Here is a 20,804-nt window from a genome sequence, read left to right on the forward strand (position 1 = left end):
TTAGGTAGTAGATGGGTAGTAAGGATATCATTACCCATCATTTAATACCACATAATGGAGTGGTGGGAGAATGATAATAAAAGAGGCGGTGGGTAGCATCACTCGTGTGTGTGCGCGCGCGCGCGCATTATGGAACGAGTTTCCTATTAATGTGGAGATTCAAGCCTTGTTAGAAACTTTAACAAGAGTTGAAAGGAAGGACGAAAGTACAAATTTTAGAAAATCCAAGTAGTAATGTACAAAAGCTGAAAAATCAAAAAGCATTTTGCGAGTGAATGAATCAAGGATTGATTTTTCCATTCAAATATGAATTCAGTGTCAAAGAGGCTTACAATGAATTATAGATACATGTAATCTGTGATCTTTCAACATTTGCCTGCGGATCCATCCGTCGCCAACTCGCCATACAGCCAACTGTCTCCCTTCTTCTTAATCAGTCTACTAAATCCAACCAATGGATCAACTATTTCTAAAATGGATGATGGTTTGTGACAGGACGAATCGACCAACAAAAATCTCACGTTCTTTTTTTATATTTTCAAATCCACGCTTGTCTAAGAATGTGAAAATGCACCCTTGCAAAAGAGAAATGAGTTGCATCGGCTTTCCACCTGCTGCAGCTACACCAATCATGGCAAGGTAGGGTTCGTAAGTCCCATAGATTCTGCAACTTCTCTAGCGTCAAAACTGTCTGCTTGTGCCTAAACAATGCAAAGAACACATTTCTACGGTTAGATATGTGAATGGCGGCATAGGGCTTGGTGGGGGGTAGTTCCTAATGTTGATTTTCACAAAGCAATAAGTTAGAAATAAACACGAACCAAAGATAATTTTTGGAAAAAACATATTGATTCCTTTTATTTTTATTTTTTCTTTCCTCTCTTTTCCTTCAACTTCAGACGAGTTTTTCAGTTTTATCTCAAACATTTTATTAAATCTTCTTCCATCTCTCTGATACCATTATCCTATCCTACAACATTGATGCCAGGCATGGATCAGCATCACTTGGAAGAGTACCACAATTATCATATAATACAACAAAATACTCATTAGTCATACTTTGAGAAAGAAAACAAGTTATATATATATATATATCATGATATGTATATATACACATCATAACTTATCTTTTTTATAAGTAAAGCACACATATATATTAGATGCACACATCGTCTATATCTATATACGTACGTAAAGATGAAAAAAATATGTACGTAGATTTATGATGCGTGTCCTAAAAGATTTCAAACATATATATCATGGCTGAAAGTATACTTCTTACAACATTTTCGCAAATTTACCAAATATACATACCTGAAGACGATGCAACAGATACATCAAGGAGAAATGTACAAATACCTGAAGATAATTTCTAATAGTGATCAAACAATTCAAATCCATCCATATAATCTTCATTACAACTACATGATGAACTCTTCTTACCAAATAAAAAAGCAGGATAACTCGAGCTGTCGGGTACCGCCAGAGAAATCTAGTAGCCCTGACAGCCCCTGAATCCAATAGTTTTGCAGCCTTCTGCAACTGCCCAAGTTAAGGTGAACACAAAAGTCAACTAAGGAAACAGAGGGCAATGGTGCAAGATAAAAGAGCAAACATACCTGTAGGCTTGCCCCAACCATATGGCGGTGATACATGGGGAGAGGCCTGCAGTTATTATTTCATTAGACAATTTTACAAGAACAAATGATAAAAACCACAAATTGAGATGAAACTGCTGCACACATGTTCATAGGGACACGCATTTATCAAGTGTAGCCAATCAAGTAAATTCCGTGGAATCGCACTTCAATGGAACTTTGGCCTTAGCTGGTCACCATGCCAATCACTACGAGTATGTTTTATTTTGTTTTTTATTTTTTTGGTTGGGGGTGGGGGCCATTGGTGGGGGTTCAAGTTGAAGGTAATGCAAGGACTCCAGGAATGACAGGGAAATAAAGAAGAATATGCTCAGCCAGAAATGACAAGGCTGTGCAAGTAAATAAATCATACACCTCCAGGGAGAATTGAGTGGGAAAAGAATGTGCAAATTTGTAGGAACTTGAGGCTTTGTAAAGCCTAATCGCATTGTGGCCCTGTAAAAATGTTTTTTAGGGCTTCCTAAAAACACCATCATTTCCTTTGTTCAGTCTCGGAATAATAATAAATTTAACAAATAAGTGATGTGAGACCACTACTCTTATATCAGATATCTGCCTACCCCACTTATCAAAGAAACAAAAGATATCTGCCTACCCAATAACTTCACAACATGGAAGGAATCACTAGCATCAACTAGCACCTTAAAATTGAGTTCAAACCAACTCTATTAGAAAAATCCAAGAAGAAGATGTGTTAATGTGTTCTGCTCATGACGAGCCAGAACAATCAAGGAAAGCATATATGAATACATATATGACGATAACAATAATAATAATACTTCAACAAAAGTCAACATACTCGAGTGCTTTAATTTCAGTGTCTTCTTCCCAAGTTGTTGATGCCCTACGGGACACTCTACTCCTTTCAACCTCTACCTGTTCAATATAACAGCAACATCGCAAGTAAATCTGATGATAGTTAAACAAGATATTTCTTTTATAAGTACCCAAAAAAAAAAAAACAAGATATACAAAGATTGAACTCCAGAATATAAATGACTCAAAGCGAAGCAAAGCAAAGAGCACCAGACCTGTACTTCTTGAATGCGCTTTTTTTCCTTCTCCAATTGAAACTCTGCAGCAGCTTTTTCACTAACCATGGCCTCTAACTGTGTTTGCTTGTAGTACTGAATAGTAGATAAAATTCAGAGATACAAGACTTCATCATACTATTGGATATCGTATAATAACTGAATTGAGGAACCATGCAGTTTTAAGTTCAAGTTACCAGTAGATCAGTTAGTTCACGGTAGCGTTTCTCTAGCTCCATGTGCTCCTGTTCAATGGCAGCTATTATAAACAAGTGCTTCTTAGATATGTACTGTTTACAGAACTAATCATATCATTGAGAGACACCTAAAGAAATTAGAACAATAATAAGAAATGCCAATAACTTAATTGAATGATGTCCTGAAAGTCGCAAAGAAAAAAAGGATAGTCTGATGGAATCAACAAAAGTTCTCAAGTTCCAGTATGTACACCAACTTGGTATAATTCAACCTCATACCTGAAAGAAGAAAATATCTTCAATTAACAATAATTGTGGGAAGCTTTGATACTGAAATTCTTGTTATGAGATTTTCCTTGGTTGCACATTACCATTCAATTATAATACCCCTTTTCAAAGCTTTAGAAGATAGATAGGATTTTTTATGTATACAAGTAAATGTACAGCGATTTTTTTTAACACTCATTCCTGTGCACTGCCAACCATGATACCTAGCCATAGTATCCAAATATGCATGGAAAGAGACAATTTTGATGCCTTGTGTTTAGCTCATGTATTCATAGAAATAATAAAATCCTTCGGAAAAATTTGTAGGAGACACCTGTGAGGGAACTCAGTCTGAATCGTCTGATACATATTACAAGAAAGTGGGGCATATGAAAAGCATTTTTTTGTGAGTAAGACATGAGAAAAGAATATAAAACTTAAAGTTGCAATTATATCATGCACCTAGTGTTCGGATATGACTTTTCATGCAAAACAAGAAAAAATCAGTACCCATGTAACCATTCAGCACCCATGTAGCCATATTTATGTCAAATTACCAAGGTTGTCACACATATATGTCCAAATTAGTTCAATTTGACACACATGAAGAACTAAGGTTGAACCCCTCATCCATGCACAGAATACAAACAATGCACATTACCATAAAAAAAAGCAAAAACGTGGATCAGTCTGAGAGGTTACCTGACGTGAATAATGTTCAGCATCTCTTCTCATTGCAGCCATTTCTACTCTCATTTTTTGCACTTCAGCCTAAAATCAAACATTCAAAAAAGTTATGGCAAACAAAGCCTTTTCCCGGCCAGCCAAAATCATGATGAAAAATTACAAGATTTATATGAGAACATCAGCAGGCAAAAAAAAAAAAAAGAGCTTTAAGTTTCTTTTTTTATATATTAAAAAAGATCCATTAGGCTGATCACGGTTCAGAAGGGATAAAGGCTTAGTTGTTTTTCAAATAACAATTAACAAAAAAATCCGCAATCCCCCACAAATCCTCAAGTCAAATCCTGAATGTCCTCCCTTAATGAGAGGAAAAGTATCGCTATGCAAAAAGTTGAATGGAATTAAAAAAATTGTAAGGCAACAAGCAAATGACACTTGCCTCCAAAGAAGAAAGTTTGCCCTCAGCATCTCTCTGACCTTGGCGTGCACGTTCGACTTCTTCCTGCCATGCCTGCATCTAAAAAAAAAAAAAAGAATGATGGAATCTTTTTTTATCAATAATAAAGATTTTATGGATGAGGAATAGGCATAACCCAAGTACACGGGACATAAACATACATGATGGAATTATAGCAACATACCATAAAAATTACTACTACTACTGCCAACCGCTGCTAAAGGACTAAATTATTATTTTTGTGTTCGGTAAACAAGATTTTATGGATCATAAGAATGGGCAAGAGCCCCAAGTATTGACTTAATTGTATGTAAATAGCAGGATAGTTGCATAATTTAAACTCTTGGTTCCCAGAAGTAATAGAACCGTGTTCACAACTGAAACCAATCAAAAATTGAAAATATTCCCAAAAGCCAAAAGTCGAAAGATTGCATTCAAAGCAGAAAGCAGTCAAGCACCTTAAACTTTTCTTAAAAAAAAAAATCTTAAATTTGTATAGTACACCCACTGTGAAACATGACACACATCCCACTAAAAAAACCACTGAAACACCAAGCTTCAAAAATCCTGTAGTCAAATCAAATCCAACTGACTTCAGGATAACATCTGTTCTTTCAGAATTAGGAGTTTTGGATGGGCAATTGAGGATTAGGAATTATTATTCAAGTATCAGATTACTGATCATGAAAGAAAAACCATTGGCTCCCTGAGATTATCCCATATCAGAATTTATCCATTTATCAATAAAGAATAAACTAAAGGAGGTCAGTCACAGACAGTGAGGCTAAAATTTTTGAACTCAAGGTTTATTGTACTCTTAAAATGCAGACCTGAATCATTTGATTTGCCTCATCCAGCGACTTCTTTTGTCCACGACGAGCACGAGCTTCCATGTCTTGCAGCTCTTGATTTAAAGATGTACATTCAACCTAATGGCATATGGTGGGGAAAATCTAACTGGATGCCAGGAAAGGAGAGAAAATTCCTTTGGAAAAAAAATTAAAAATGGAAACAATAAGAATGTTTTTATCTACCTCAAGCAATGCCACCTTCTGCTCAAGCTCGGCTGCCTTTGCTGTCCTCTCATCTGCTATTCTCTAAATGCGGAAGAAATTCAGGAAATTCAATGGATATGATACACGTCATGATCAAATGACAAGGACATACTTCAAAGTTGCTATTGGGAAAGGAAGAAAATGCATCAAATACATCATATGAATATTATAGTGGAACAATAAGCATAAGACAACGGGATATGAACACAACATATTTCATCTATACAATTATCTGGTTTTCAAGATGTACCGTCATAAGCAATCGATCACTAACATATCGTGTGCTTACATTACCTGGATCCTTGCAAGGGCTGTGGATGCCTCAACTGCTCTATGTTCCAATTCCACTTCTCTTTCCATAGCAGCCTGTTTCATGAAATAACAGATTATTTGCAAGAAAGAAACACAACAAACGTGAATCAATTATTCTAGGTACAAACCATTTTGGTAGCATTATGTGCAGCACACTCGTCTTCTGCTCTCCGTTCCACAGAAGCCAGCTCCTCTCGCACAGCCTGGAAAAGAATGTCACTCTCACAAACCTTGGAAAAGATTCTATTTTTCACTAATCTCACCATGTCAGCAAGTGATTATATGTAAGAGAAGTTACATGCAAGGATGAACAACCAACTTACTTGCATCATCCTCGTCTCTGTTAGTTCCCTATTTCTCATCATGGACTCCATGTTTGCCTGATGGGAGTAATCTAAGCGTTAGCAGAGCATCATATTAAATCCAATTCAGGAGCTTCCACAGTGAAATAAAGAAAATTTTGTTCGTGGGGATATGAAGGGCAGCTCAAAGTAGTTAAACGGTAAAACATAGGTAGAAACTGAAGAAGTACTTCACATGATTATTGTGTCCAAATAGAAAATATTAGCAATGGAGTTATTCTTATCCCCAAACTAGACCTGAGGCAGTAGCAAATGAATAAACAGACAGCAGCTAACAGGGTATTTTTTAGGGTTGAACTGTGGGAAAGGTTACGAAAATATGCACATCCTTTTCAATTAGTTAGGGAAACAGAAGTATCTAATACAACAAGCCTAAATGAAAGGAATGTGACAATGTTTTTTTCTTCATTCATAACAGAAATTGAGTCAAAGGGTTGTTCCCAAAGGTTGATGGGTTGGAAAGGTTAGGAAAAATGAGAGTTTGGAAATGACTCACAACTTAGTTCAGTTTACGAATAAATTACATAACCCAGATATTAATAGTCTAATCTACAATGTCATAAGCAGGGGATTGGAAAAAAAAAACATCACGTTGTAATATAACAACAATTTCAGTGAAAGGATAACAACTTATGAACCTATGGCATTAAATATGCACCTACAAGCTTCATCAATACCTTCAAAATCCATGAAAATCCCTGTGCTTCCTTCCAAAATTTATATATTCCCTCTGATTCATGCTTAGTCCTAACTCAATAAATGGTCTTGACACACTTTGTGAAACAGCTGAGATACTTTACAAGAAAAATAACCTGAGATGATATAGGTCTTTCTGGCTGATAATTTAAAGAGAGGATCTTTTCTAATAAACAGGCAAAGCAAACTGATATACAAGTTATAGAAGGTTGAATAAACCAACGTATGAATACTACAAGAGAAGTATCTGCATATTTAGGGCTTGTTTGGTTACACAAAACCAAACTATCTCATCTCATCTCATATAATCATTACAACTTTTCCAAACTCTCATACAAAATATAATAAAAAATTCAACTTTTTTAAATGCCAAAACAAAAATTATTTTAAAAAATTATATTATAACAATATTTTATTCAACTTTCAACAAAATATCTCATCTCATCTAAATTGCATAACCAAACAAGGCCTAGTCACACCAACATCTAAGTGACCCAATATGTTTTATCTTAATACATTTTTTTTTATTAGAGTTTCTAGTAAGACAAAATAAAGCTCGTATTTGACATAAAATCATAAATATGGGAACTGAAGAAAGAATTGGTGAAGACAGTTACTTTAGGTATGGCACACTAGAATAGACTCATAATGCATATGGTGAGTGTGGTGAACCTGCAATGAAGCTAGATTTCCTTCCGACAAGGCAGCTTGTTTCTTAACTGCGTCCAGAGAACTGACAAGTGCCTCAATTTCAGAGTTTTTTGCCGCCAAAGCCTCAACCATATTTGACTCTACTCTTGTCACTTCACTTTTGGATTCAGATAGATCTTGCTGCAGCTGCTTTATACGAGCCTCAAATGATTTAGACAGCTCTCTCTGAAAAGATAGCAATTTAACTAGTGATCAGCACTCCTTACTCGCATAACATCAAGATTACAGAAGAAAAAACCAGAAATTTATTACTTAATTGAACAGGGATGGTGTTCTACCTCAGCAATAAGAAGTTCCTCAAGCTGTGCATTCTCAGATTTGTACTCCTGAAGACGGGATGAAAGTCCGGCACAGACCTGAGCACTTAAAACAAAAAAGATTAAAAAAGAATGTAAACAGAAGATTCTGACAAGCAAGTAACCCTGCACTGGGGGGCTGCTCTAGATTACATGTAGAGCATGCTTATCCCAGGTAGAGCAGTTTGTATTTGATGAGATGATTTAAACAAACTTATTTTTTTAGATAAACAGGAATGAGGCAAACAACCCTGTATAAGGAGGAAAAATCCGATTCAGATCCTTTTTATTTGGTCTGTCAGAGAGATAAATGCAGGTAGGAGTGTACACCAACCCAATCAGGTTGGAAACACACCCCTTCAGACTTCTGATCCAATCAGGTCGGGAGAACAAGACATATGCCATTTTTCATTGTTCGTTACGAAACAAGTATGATCCCATAGTTCCATTAATAGTTAGATCCAACAACCATGCTTCATTTAATATCAAAATAATATTTTTTTTATAAGTATCAGCATAATAGAATATAAAGAAAGAAAGGTAGACCAGAGAGATCCCAATGTCAATTCCTCTTACTATGGTATACATCTGCAAGTGTGAATAAAGGGGCAGTTTTGGAGCTTACCCGAGCTAGCCTTGCCTCTTTAGACTGACCAGTGGAAACTGTAGTTTTAAGCAGTCCCTGAGCCTGCACATAAATAAAGGAACTAGTCAACAGAAGCTCTTAATTGCAGGCATGCAAGAAATATAAAGCTCAAACAAATAAAGTGCATATAGATAGTCCCCTTCCCCTTCCCCTTCCCCCCCCCCCCCCAAAAAAAAAAAAAAATTACTTTTACCTCATCAAGTTGGTCTTGCACTTTCATTTGAGAATCATCAACTTTAAGCTCCTGTTGTCTTTTTTGATCAACGAGAGGTTCAACCTTGATATCAGCATCTTTCACTTGAGTATCACTATTACTGGGGAAATCAGTAGACACAGATTGAGATCTCTCTAGGTCAATCTTCAACATAACATCTGTGTCTCTGGATTTGATACTTTGGCTAGCATCATTTGGAATATCTTCATTAAAAATCTCAACTTTTTCGGCAGGTAATGACAAAAGGGGATGCTCTTTAGGAACATCTGAAGCATTCTCATTGACAAGCTCATCATTTGAAGTTGAAGAGACAGCTTCCACATCTGTAAGAATTGAGGGAACTTCCATATGGTGGTCGTTATTTTCAATCACATCACTTACCGGTCTCTCTGTTAGAGGAATGCCTACCAAAGGGGAATCTTTTTCAATATTGTGCTCCTGGACATTGTTTGTTTGGGCGACAGATATAGTAGGAGTCCCATCATTTTCAACTAATTGAACAGCCATATTATTTTGGGGTTTCACATCTACTAGTGGCATCAACGCACTAGTTTGATCCTGTGAAGTATCTGATTCAATTCTGGGGACTTTCTTTTGGGACTGCAAGAAATCAACATGTGAGAAGAGCCCTTTGATAAGAATACATAAGAACTACTTCTGGGTACAGGTATACTGGAAAATACCTTGGTCTTTGACTTCCTCTTGGCATGAGATCCTTGCCCATTAGAAGCTTAATAATTCAGAAAGGAAAACAAAAACAGAAATAAGCACCAGATATTTGTTCACAAACACCTGACCACTTGTGGCCAGCTAAAAAGCATTTTAAATTCTATGAAAATCATTTGTGCTTATTATTCATTATGGAGTCAAGAAATGAAGTCCAACTTCCCCATAATCAGTGGAATTCTGTTCACTTCTTCATTTAACAAATTCCAAAAACATGAACCCCACAGGCACCCCAACTCCTGTGGAAGGAGAAGAGTTTAACCCTCACCATTTCAGGAGGGAAACATTAATATTCTTTTTATAGGTATAACTTATAAAAATAATATTATTTTTCATAGGGAAACATTAATATTATAGTTTTATAACAAACAAAAAGAATTACAAGATAGAACCCTATGCGAAGTGTCAACAAGAACATATCCTGCAAAATGAGATAAATTTAAAAGTTTCCCAGTTAATTGAGATCTATACCTGCAGATTGAGAATCAGATTGCTCGTCAGCCAACTCACTGACAACCAGCTTTGCCCTTCGATCTACAACTTCAAACAAATCTGACCAAAAAAACTAAACAATTTCAGGTTCTTAATGTGGGAAAATGCGTGACTAAATCCTACAACAGGTACTGTTCCAATTCAAAAGCGAAAGAACTAGGATAAAGAAATTCAATCTAAACCTTCTATATGTAGACATAATAAATTAAAGGACATCACAGCTATAGTTTTCCACCTTTAACTGACACCATATTTGAAGTAAAATGTTCCTGAATGGTGGTAATGCCACAGGGGAAGGCCCAAACCACATCTGGGCCATACTTCAAAAGAACAAGTTAGTGGTACAATTGGAGCCCCATTGTAATCATTATAAGGAGTAAGAGTTTCTCCCTCTCAAGCAATGCGGGGTCCTAGACACTACCTACACTCATTAGTCAGTATGGGATATCACAATCTCCCTTAAATTCCCGATGTCCTTGTTGGGTTATTCCTCATAGGTGGCATGGCTCAAGTTCCACACTTCTGGGTGGGATAGACTTTGATATCATTTCCAACGTCCTAAGGGAAGGCCCAATCCATAGTTGTACCATACTGCAAAAGGACTAGTCAATGGTACAATTAGAGCCCCCTTGAATCATTATATAGAGTAAGAACTTCTCCCTCTCAAATAATGTGGGATCTCATACACCACCTACACTCATCAGTCAGTATAAGGTATCACAGGTAGTGATCAACTCAAGTATAAATGGACCTTTTCATGATACAAATTCATAATGCTTAGCTATGGGATGCTAACTTTAACCATTTACCATACAAAATAGATTTAAATATGTATGTTCTAGGAAAGAAGTAGTTTGGGATGTAAATAAATCAATGAACTTGATTACTTTTGTAGGAAGATTTCCTTTACAATTAAAAAATGATTTGATCTCTCCAAGCTACATTTTTATTCAGATGGCTGCAAAATACTTCCCAAAGGGGGGAGGGGGTAACAACCACATTTGTAATACTAGAAGTTTTTTTTTAAGTCACAAGGAAACACCCACCCATTTGCTGTTATGTTGTCACTGAAACCATCTGAAATTGATGCCACGTGATACTGATTAAAAACAAAGAATGCCCCCCCCCAAAAAAAAAAAAAACAATTGGTTTACGAAATAAATATGAAAACCAAAAGAGGGACAATCAAGCTTAACAGAGTCCATTTGAGTTCTACCAATTCCAATGTGTGTTGCAAATTCTAATACACAGTTAGGGTCTACACACAAAATCAATCCCGATAAAGCTTCGGAGCAGGCATGAAACACAATTAAATCCCCAGCATGAAGCCGAATATCGAACAAGAGCAAATAATCGAAAGAAACAGAGGCCCAAAGATCTACACCTTCTGCGGCTTTGAGCCACGAAGCCATTGAATAAACGTGGTTAGGATCTGAAACAGCCGCGCCCTATAGACCAATCAACGGGGATCCCATGAACCAGAGGGAGAGTGCACCAGACGGCGTCGTTGCAAAATACCCAACAACTAGAATCCGAAAAAGGATTGGTTATGGAGAAAATGAAATGATCTGGTTTGGAGAGAAGAAGCTGATAAAAGTTACAAAACCATGAAAAAAACAATCAAACAATTTCGGCGATGCCTACGTTTAGCGCATCGGATCGGAACGTCGTGATTTTGTCAAGACAGTCGGTAGTTAGGATGTGTTTGGTTCGGAGTAAAATTGAAGGAAGTTGGGAGCGATCAAGTGCTACCTTTACTACTGAATTATGAAAGGTCTCACTAATGTATGACCTCCACGTGGCAGGTAAGAACAGTAGAAGATTTCGGGCTTTCGAGGAAAACAAGGCCTGAAAACACGGAAAGGCCCATTAAGCCTGAAAACTCTGTAAGGCCCATTAGCATCTTGTAATAAGTCATGCAAGGAAAGATGATCTTCAGCTACAACGGGATTGTCGTGTATGTTTGGTGACGTGGCATGCTTCTTACCAATGTTCTTTGTGGAGGAAGAGATTGATGAATTAAGGTACATTAATAACTTGAAGACACTATTAATATATATTTCTTGCAATATTAACAAGGCTTGACAAAGATCTTGAATAACATAAACATTGAAAAATGATAATTTAGCAAAGTGGAAGAAAATATATGAGAGAGTATATAATTTGTATTATTTGGATCGAGAGACCTTTCAATTCATCTCATCTAATCATTATAAATTTTTTAAACTTTCACATAAAATACAATAAATAATTTAATTTTTTTAAATCTCAAAACAAAAATAATATTAAAAAATAATATTTTATTTAACTTTTATTTTATTTTATTTCATATCATATCATATCATCTCAACTCATTTTTCAAACCTTTCCTTAGATTCGATCAATCGCCAAGAGATTTCACCATATTATACAAACTCTTTAACCAAAACCCAACAATTAATTATATCTTCATGATCAGCAACGTCTTCTCGTAGAAAGTACATCGATATTTGAACATCTTGATGAAGGAATAAAATAGTAATGGATCTTAAGAATATTGATTGATGTTAATTAGCTTAATGATGAGGAATGGCCATGACTTGGTTTGCTGTCTCCTTGACTGTTTTGATAACAGCTTTATCGATTCGGTGATCCATAGTGAAGATACTATCTCCTTCTCTATTGTTCATCATGCATGGCTAGTACTAGAGATCACTCACAAACGGGAGAGGAAAATCTATAGATTTTTCTAATAAAAAGGAAGTTCATTGTTACTACCATTACAAATTTGGTCATTAAAAATTGAGTATTTGAAAAATAAGAAAAATTCATCTAATAATATAACTGGTATATATGGTCGAATAAACTTCTCATCATTGAAATTTTATCCTTAAAACTAGTATTTCTATTATGCTTGGCAAGTGGGAAAAAACACAAAATTCTCATATGATCTCATCTTATCATTACAATTTTTTCAAATTTCTACACAAAATATAATAAATAATTCAACTTTTTCAAATCTCAATTCAACTAATTTTTCAAATCTCAAAATAATAATATTAATATTAAAAAATAATATTTTAAACTTTCATCTAAAACCAAACTTTCGTTACAAATACTCGATTTTCTTGTAGTGACATTTTACATCATGTACCCAATAAAGGATTAATAGTATTTTTAGTTAGAAGTTCAACAATTATAGTTCAGCTAAATCGTTGTTTACATGTGTCTGTCGACCATACGTATCACTACTTTTGATTAAATCATGTATACGTTTTACATGTGCCCAAAAAAAGGATTGGCTTTTTATTTAGAACAATAATCGATCTGCATAAAGATCCATGACGGGTTTTCTATGATTTGAGAGTGAAGTAGGACTTCGACATTTATAATTAGTTGATACTTCTAATTTGGTCAATTTTCTGATCTCCCAAGGTTATAATTGATACTATATATGCTTTAGGTGGAATCATTAGAATTTGTGAAATCTCTTTTAATTGTGATGAATGCACTACAATAAAAAGGCCCTATTGCGGCGATTTTTGGACTGCTGGAACTAATATCGCCGCAATAAGTCGTTATTCACGGCGATTTCTTGGTCGACGCAGCTTCCAACTGAAACATTTTTTTTCGAGTTTTTTGCGGCGATTTTAATGCTAATTGCGACGTAAAATTTCAACGCAAATATTATTTCTACTTTTGCAGCGATTTTAATGATAACTACGGCGAATTAGACCGCCGTAAAATGTTAAATCCTTCTCCCGACGCACAATTTCGCTGCCAAATCTCGCTTTATCCATCTCGGCGCCAAAACCTCCACAGAAATCAGAGATTTCCCCCCCAAATCACGATTTCCCCCCAAATGCCGAAATCCTTCGTCCCCATTTTTGCCTACCAGTCAGAAGCCCCTGTTTGCACCCGGCGATTGTGGAGCTGAAAATCCCAGGCCCCTCATTCCAGAGTCACAGACACCAACTGCGTACCATAGTCAGTGCCTCCCCGCGGTCCGGTTTCGAGTGATTGTTTTAGGAAGGCCAATATCGGCGGTCGAGATCGTCCATTGACAGGTATCTGTGGTTCCCTTTAAGAAATAGTTCTCCCCCTTCATAGGCGCATGAGTTGGTTATTGCAAAAATTATGCATTTTGAAAATGGGTACTGATTAAGAGTGTCTAAATTAACTGCACTCTGCGTATCCTCGTTTCTGAGTGAATTTTTTTTTGTTGATCTGTATCTATTTTTTCCCTTTTATTCATCGCCCCTTCCTAGTGCATTGTTTGTGTTTGTCTTCTTCGACCGTCTTTGAAGTTCCAAACTGTCACCCATTCAAAATTAGTGAAAATGATGGGTAACTTGAAGTTACAAACTGTTCGCTCCTAAGTGGTACTGGCGTTGCCATTGTGTGCTCTGCTGCTGTGTTATAAGGGTTAGGTGCTGATTTTTTTGCCGTTTTGGATGTAGGGATGCACAAATTTACTTCTGCTTCATTTGTTGCTATGCTTTGTTCCAAGTGTGGGCTTCTTCTTGGCCTCTATATATACGTCATTAATTTGGCTGTTTTGTTGGTGGGTTCCCTAGTTAGCCAGGGGCCAGGGGCCAGGGGCCAGGGGCCGGAGATGATGCATGATGCGTTAGCTTCCATTTGTACTATTGTTTATCATTATTAATATATACTTTTGGAATTAGGGTGATTGTAAATATCATTTTCAAACCAATAATATTGCTGCTCACAGTCACAATAGGAAATGCCATTGATGAGGTTGGCAACTTGGAATTAAAGGAGGGTTGCATAGACTGAATGTGATGGGCTCCTGTCAATGGACTGCAGAATTAGGTTCACTCGTCCAAACATGAAGTAGGCGAGGTCTTGTCATAAACATCTCATACATATATAGGTTTAGGCTAGTACTGATTGAGATCGAGAAAAAAAAAACATAGATATATCTATCCCCACGTGAATTACTTGCTAATAATAATCAGCTGGGCCCTCTTTCTAATTTGGAAAATGTCAAAAGATCATGCAATTTTCCCAGGAATTGTCCAAATGGTAGGGTGCATAACTTAATTATTTTTCCCATGAACATCAAGAGTGAGAAATAAAAATTTTTATTTACAGCAGAAGCTCTCAATAAGTCATAACAGAGCCCTGTTTGTAATACTAGAAGAAGCTCTCAATTTCCAGTTACAGAGTCTATAATTGTGTTCTTCTAATGGAAAATCTAATCCACCTACCATAGATTTTAACACATACAGTAACATTAACTTTATAGGGCTAACTAACTGTCGATATTATTTAAGAAACACGTACGTTACGGATTGGACAGGGTACTGCACTGCAAACTACTACTTGTGCTATTTATTAGACCATAAATATTCAAATATCCCCATATATGTATCAGACCCAAAATTGCCTCTATTATTGCTTGAGGCCAAGCTCGTCCAGCTCCTTGAAGTTCTTCTCTACAAAGTCCTTACTGACGTGTGGATCTGGAACCTCGTCAGTAGTCTTTTGAAACTCGCATAGCCATATTGCCAGGCTACCATCTCCCTTTGGAGTCACAGTAATGTGGCATTTGAAATAATATATGAATTTCAAATGGTCCCCATCGATCACAGTAAAAGCAACTGTCTTGTTTGCTTAATCAAAATTGTCGATCTTCTCCTTAGAAATCTTGACAATAGGAGAACCTGGAAATAAAAACAGACAAGCCAAAAATTAACAAAACAAAACAATACATATTTGTTTAAAATGATCAAAAGAAGGCAATATGCAGCTCAGTTACTGCATTAATTAAACCTTGCAGTTTTACATGTAGGTACAAGAAATGAACCAAATATAATTACCTTCCCCATATGTGATTAGGCGAACAGAACCAATACACTAGCCATCGCCTTCAAGAACTTCACACCTGGTAGTCATTAGGGCATGCTAGCTGGTTGGATGGTGACAGAATCCTTAATGATTCCCCAGACCTTATCTGCATCAGACTTCACCTCAACTTCTACATCAAGCTTGCCAACGGACACCATTCTTATATTGTGTATATATACATATATGTATATATATATATATAGAACTTCGATCGTGGAGTGATACATGATGCATGTATGTATATATAGTAAATACAGTAGCACCAGTCGGAGCTACTGTATTGGTTGACGTACAGCATGAACTGAACCTAGATCTGCTGATAAAATTCATATTATCTTAGAAGGTTAGTTCAGACTGCATTTATTCAACACCCCATTAAAATCCTGCTAATTATTTGGAAACCCATGCATCAGCCATGGACATGTAAACAAATCTTTTCTCGGTGAGTTCTAAGTAAACTACAAGATAGCAAAGTCATTCAGAAACACGTGGTGCTGGATTATATTATGAAAACAAATCTGAGGAAAGATAAACAAAGAACAAGGAGATAGCTAAGATTATCTTGCATGTGTAGCAAATCAACAAACTAATTAATTGGCAATTTGCTACCCTAGTAATAATGTACTTACTAGTAATAATTAATTGGGGCATTTTTGGTGCATTTTTGGCGTAAGATGGTGGATTTTTGAGATATATATATATAGTATATATATCCAATGGGAGGTTATATGCTTATGTTTTGTGGGAGCAAGCTGGGTTGGGAAAGCAGATGTTTTGGCCCAAGATATATACTTAAATAGGTATGATAATATGTTGGCAAATTATCATATGATGATGTTAGGCCTTATTGAACACGAGTCAAACATGTAAGTATCTACGCCACCACCTTCACTATACATATCGATTGGGTGTAGTGGCATGCTTAACAAGCAGTTGGTTGCTTGTTGTACAGGCTAATTCATACCATATTGTCTGTACATGGTATGAATGGGAAAGGGTCGGCCTACGCCAGAGCCTAATGCGTGTCCTGGAATTTTGTAATCTTCTTCCTCGTGCATGTTATGTTCTGCTGGTACGTGGTACAAGTATTTCTCTGATGCTTGACCTGAAGAAGTCATCTTGCCCAAATTCATGGGAGGCTGAACAAGCAGGTGATGTCTTCATGTTTCCATGTACGGTTTACTTCAAAGAGTTATGCACTTCTATACAAATGATATGAATTTCGAGTAATTTTTATTTTGTATATTTTTTATACAAAATTTGTGGAGCTGCCCAAGTATAGATAGGCCTACTTTATGTACACAAATAAGTTATGGTATGCATACATCTATAGATCGTACGAGTTTCATTTTCCTTCCTATTAAGCAAGTTGTCCTTAATGATCCAGTGGTGTTAAATGGAACATTCATAATGCATGCCATCCACCTTTTTCTCAAACAAAACTGTAAGACTTAAAACAATCAAGTCTTTTTTTATGTTGATCATTTATTTCAAATGACTGAAATTGAAGCCCATATTTGCCATTTTCGTATGTGAAGTTTCTTGGATAATCTGGACTGTGAAAGCATTGGTTTAATGATGACCTTTGAGAAGTGGATTATGACTGGGTTGCATTGGTACTAAGTGCCAAACCCAAATTCATTGTTTGGCTGCTGGTCAAGCAGAATTGATGCAAGTTCATGATGTTTAATAGAAAAGTTAAACTATAATTTGCCTATGTAATATACAAAATCAGGAATGCATATTTTTAGATGACTAGATTGGGCTGCTGAAGCTAACATATCGTCATTTGGGTTGATGTGGTTATGAGATAATGCAGTGTACTAGTTTGGACAGATTATAACTAATATTGGAACATGTTTCCAAGTAATGGTTCCATGTGATGTTATATGTTACTTTTACTTAGCCAGTTATACATGTATGTTTGTTCAATAGAAGGTCTTGAATTTGTTAAATGTAATATAGAATATGAAAGGGTTTATGGAACTTGAAATCATAATATGTGTTGTAACGTATTTTTGGGCCCAGGTAGCTAACTTGAATGGTTAGAGGAAGGGCTTTTTACAATACAGATTTTGAATTTAATTGTGTAGCTTGGATTGATGTTTTAAATTATAAATTGGTACATGGATGGAATAACTAATTTCTTGGATCTTTGTAATGAACTATAAAGTGAATCCCATAAACTGGGGTAGGACTGAAACAGCAATAAAATACGCTGCAATCTCATTTTGTCCATATAGGTGAATCTCATTTACTGCACGTGGAGGGTTTTCAATGTTCATATAATGTACCTGAGGAGCGCGGAAAGCTAATGCAGCAGGCCAGGCCGGGAGTTGTCAAGGAAAGGTGGTGGGGTGATGACGAAGTTGTTAGAGAAGTTTGCAAATGCTGAAAATCATCAGTATGGCATGAGCTCTCCCGAAGTTGCCTAGATGTTACTCTTGAAGGGTAAGCCATTTCGATTGACAAATCATCAGTTTTGTTGTTTATAAGTTAGTGCATATCTAAAAATAGATTCAAAACCAATAAGATCCAATATTTTAGTGATAAAATACGCTTTGCGTATGCTCTACATTAATTGATGACCTTGTAAATGATGTGGCAGACTTTTACATCGAGTGCTGATCTTTTAAGTTGACGTAGCAGCAGGCTTCACATTCAAGAACCTCACATTCAAGAACCCCGGCCAAGGATGTTTCAACCCATTGTATATAAGCTTGTTAATTAACTGGTATGTGCACTTTTTTATGTTGCTACAAGTTTACTAGGGGTTAACTAAGTTTAAAGTAAAGAAATGAATAGCATAATATAACTAAGTAGTGCCTTAAGCAAGGGTAACGTTGGCTGATCATGAAGATCATGCGTGATGGCATGGCTGCTAATTATTTCAATTGCCTTTTGAGTTGTTTTGGAGTACTTTAAAAGATAATAAATGATGGACTATTTAGAATACCAAATAAGTCAGCAAGTTTGCTCAACATTTAGTTATAACCAACCCATGATCACTTCATGGCGATGATAGTTTTAAAATTAACACTAGCCCTGGAGATCAGAAATAGATTCAAGAATGATCGTTATTAAGAAGCAATACAACGAAGTCATGCAACAGCTAATTCAGTACAATGGTGAGTTTCTTTATTTTTTGATCTTTTTGGAGCAAGAGTTGCAACTCTTGCTGTGTTGTGTAGAAAGGTAGATACAGGACCACCAGCTTTGTCCAAAGAAAAAAAACTCTGTGATATTGGACACCATGTATTTATTTACTAGACCAACCTGACATGACTATCATCCCACAAGGCTGAACAACATAATCAATATTGATTGATGTATGCTAAAAAGTGTAAACTGGTAGTGAAAAGAAAGACGAAAAAAAAAAAACATTCCTCACAGGAATAAAGAATCAATGGCACACAGAATTTATCTAACTGCGGTGGATCTTTATCCTAAAATAGTGTCAAAAGTTTGAACAAAGAAAACGCACATACATAACCAGAACTTAAAGTATAACATCCAGACTGTATATAGAATCTTGTGACCTGATAGTCTTGGGGGAGAGAGATCAATTGGACAGGGAACAGATTGGCAATGCTAGGCTTCTTCATTTTCCTTATCTGTACATCATGCTTTTCGGGAGGTGAGTCAAGTGGCAACAGGGAACAGACTCTTACTTTTCCTCAGCCCTATGACAGATTATTACTTACACAGCCCTCTAAATCTCCAAAACCACCCACAAAGGCCACTAACTAGCCATATATCTATCTATCTATATAGATGGATAGAGAGATAGCCACTGTGGTAAACCCTAAAAACAGTAGTATATAATATATAGAAATATATATATATAGTCGTCATCAGTTTGGAAAGCATGTTGGGTTTGCTGAGGTGTGTGTGCCTGCATTATGCATGGCTGGCCTAGTACTGGATTTAACTTGGAATTTAAGACAGAATGTTATTAACACAGGTGCTTATTAGTGGAAGAATTTGTTTTTTAGCTTGGGCTGGCATCATGTAGGGAATGAGCTGGGATATATCATATTATCTTTATACCATTTTAATATTGATATATAGGTGTAATAGGTTACTAATTAACCATAAACCATATAATTTATTAACTTTCTTAGCTACTAAATTATTATTTCTTTAACCATAATTTATGGTTGCAACAATAATGGCATTTATTGTGGTTTCAAAACTTTTTGTGAGATACTTAATCACTTTATACCTTAGCCACCCCCAACAACAAGATGAAAGGAAAAAAAAAAAGGTGATAATGCAACATTAAAAAGTGAGACAAATTACCACACACACACTTTTCAACTTTAAGCAACTATCATGTGTGATGCAATGCAAGGGCATGACCATTTTAGGCCGGTTGCTTGTCATCAGTTTATAGGGCACCTCTCTCTCTCTCTATAGATAAAGGTATATTATATATATATAGATAGAACAAGCTGCATCCTTCACCTCAACATGATTTTGATAAAAGACACGAGTGGCCTTTTTTGTAGAGCATGCAGCCTTCGAAAGGCTTGATTGAGGAAGATGCAAAAAAATAAGAATAATAATAATAAGTTTTCATGAACAATTGTATATAAGCTTTTGGAATCATCTTCCTTAGCATGCATGTGGTATATGCAAATATAATGGATAGCATGATCTACATCTTGAGTTTCTATATTTACTTCCATTTTAATACCTGTTTTAATTAGATTATGTTTATATATTACTATTAGGTAGCCGGCTAGACAATTATATAATGTAGAAGGCAGCTAGTAAAAAAAGGTTTTAAATAATTTTTGCTATTTGTTCTTGTGAGTTTTATGCCAATGACAAATTATATAAAGTGCATTGTTTGTGTATGTACTCCTATTAATTGCACCATTATTTGTTCATGTACCCCATTTGTTTCCATATTAATTGCAGATTTCCAACTTGGTGTCTTCTTTTGTGCAGCGAATGTAGAAGACAGCTGGATCGATCTTTGCCTCTCAATCACCAATGTCATCGCAAAGAAGATCAACGATCGATGTGCGAAGTTGCAGATTATTATTAGACCACCATTTGTTTTGATCATATTTGTTTTAACTGGTACATTTGGATTGTATGTGAATGTTTTAAAGCTTCACAGAGACATTATATAGCTGCTC

The 20,804-nt window shown here is 36.0% G+C and overlaps 1 protein-coding gene and 1 pseudogene across 3 annotated transcripts; both read right to left on the minus strand.

Moving 5' to 3' along the window:
* Positions 1–270: 270 nt before the first annotated feature.
* Positions 271–11,517, minus strand: LOC108987246 (golgin candidate 1-like). 3 transcript variants are annotated; one of them, XM_018960127.2, is made up of 22 exons: positions 11,449–11,479; positions 11,189–11,329; positions 9,784–9,864; positions 9,270–9,316; positions 8,566–9,186; positions 8,352–8,414; positions 7,709–7,786; positions 7,392–7,595; positions 5,985–6,041; positions 5,790–5,864; positions 5,644–5,715; positions 5,329–5,391; positions 5,125–5,223; positions 4,277–4,354; positions 3,856–3,924; positions 2,887–2,934; positions 2,690–2,785; positions 2,458–2,534; positions 1,620–1,665; positions 1,444–1,542; positions 1,315–1,359; positions 630–701 (listed from the first exon to the last, which is right to left on the minus strand). In XM_018960127.2, the coding sequence occupies exons 2-22, from the start codon at positions 11,214–11,216 to the stop codon at positions 630–632; spliced, it is 2,118 nt and encodes a 705-aa protein (XP_018815672.1). In that variant the 5' UTR covers positions 11,217–11,329; positions 11,449–11,479. The 3 variants fall into 3 exon arrangements, with proteins under 3 accessions (XP_018815673.1, XP_035548892.1, XP_018815672.1); XM_018960128.2 differs by having other exon boundaries at positions 271–701; positions 4,277–4,348; positions 11,189–11,517; XM_035692999.1 differs by having other exon boundaries at positions 271–701; positions 11,189–11,516.
* A 3,681-nt stretch (positions 11,518–15,198) lies between these two features.
* Positions 15,199–15,812, minus strand: LOC118348778 (annotated as a pseudogene).
* Positions 15,813–20,804: the final 4,992 nt, after the last annotated feature.

The sequence above is a fragment of the Juglans regia genome, chromosome 1 (genome assembly GCF_001411555.2).
Source record: "Juglans regia cultivar Chandler chromosome 1, Walnut 2.0, whole genome shotgun sequence".
In the NCBI taxonomy this organism is placed as follows: Eukaryota; Viridiplantae; Streptophyta; class Magnoliopsida; order Fagales; family Juglandaceae; genus Juglans; species Juglans regia.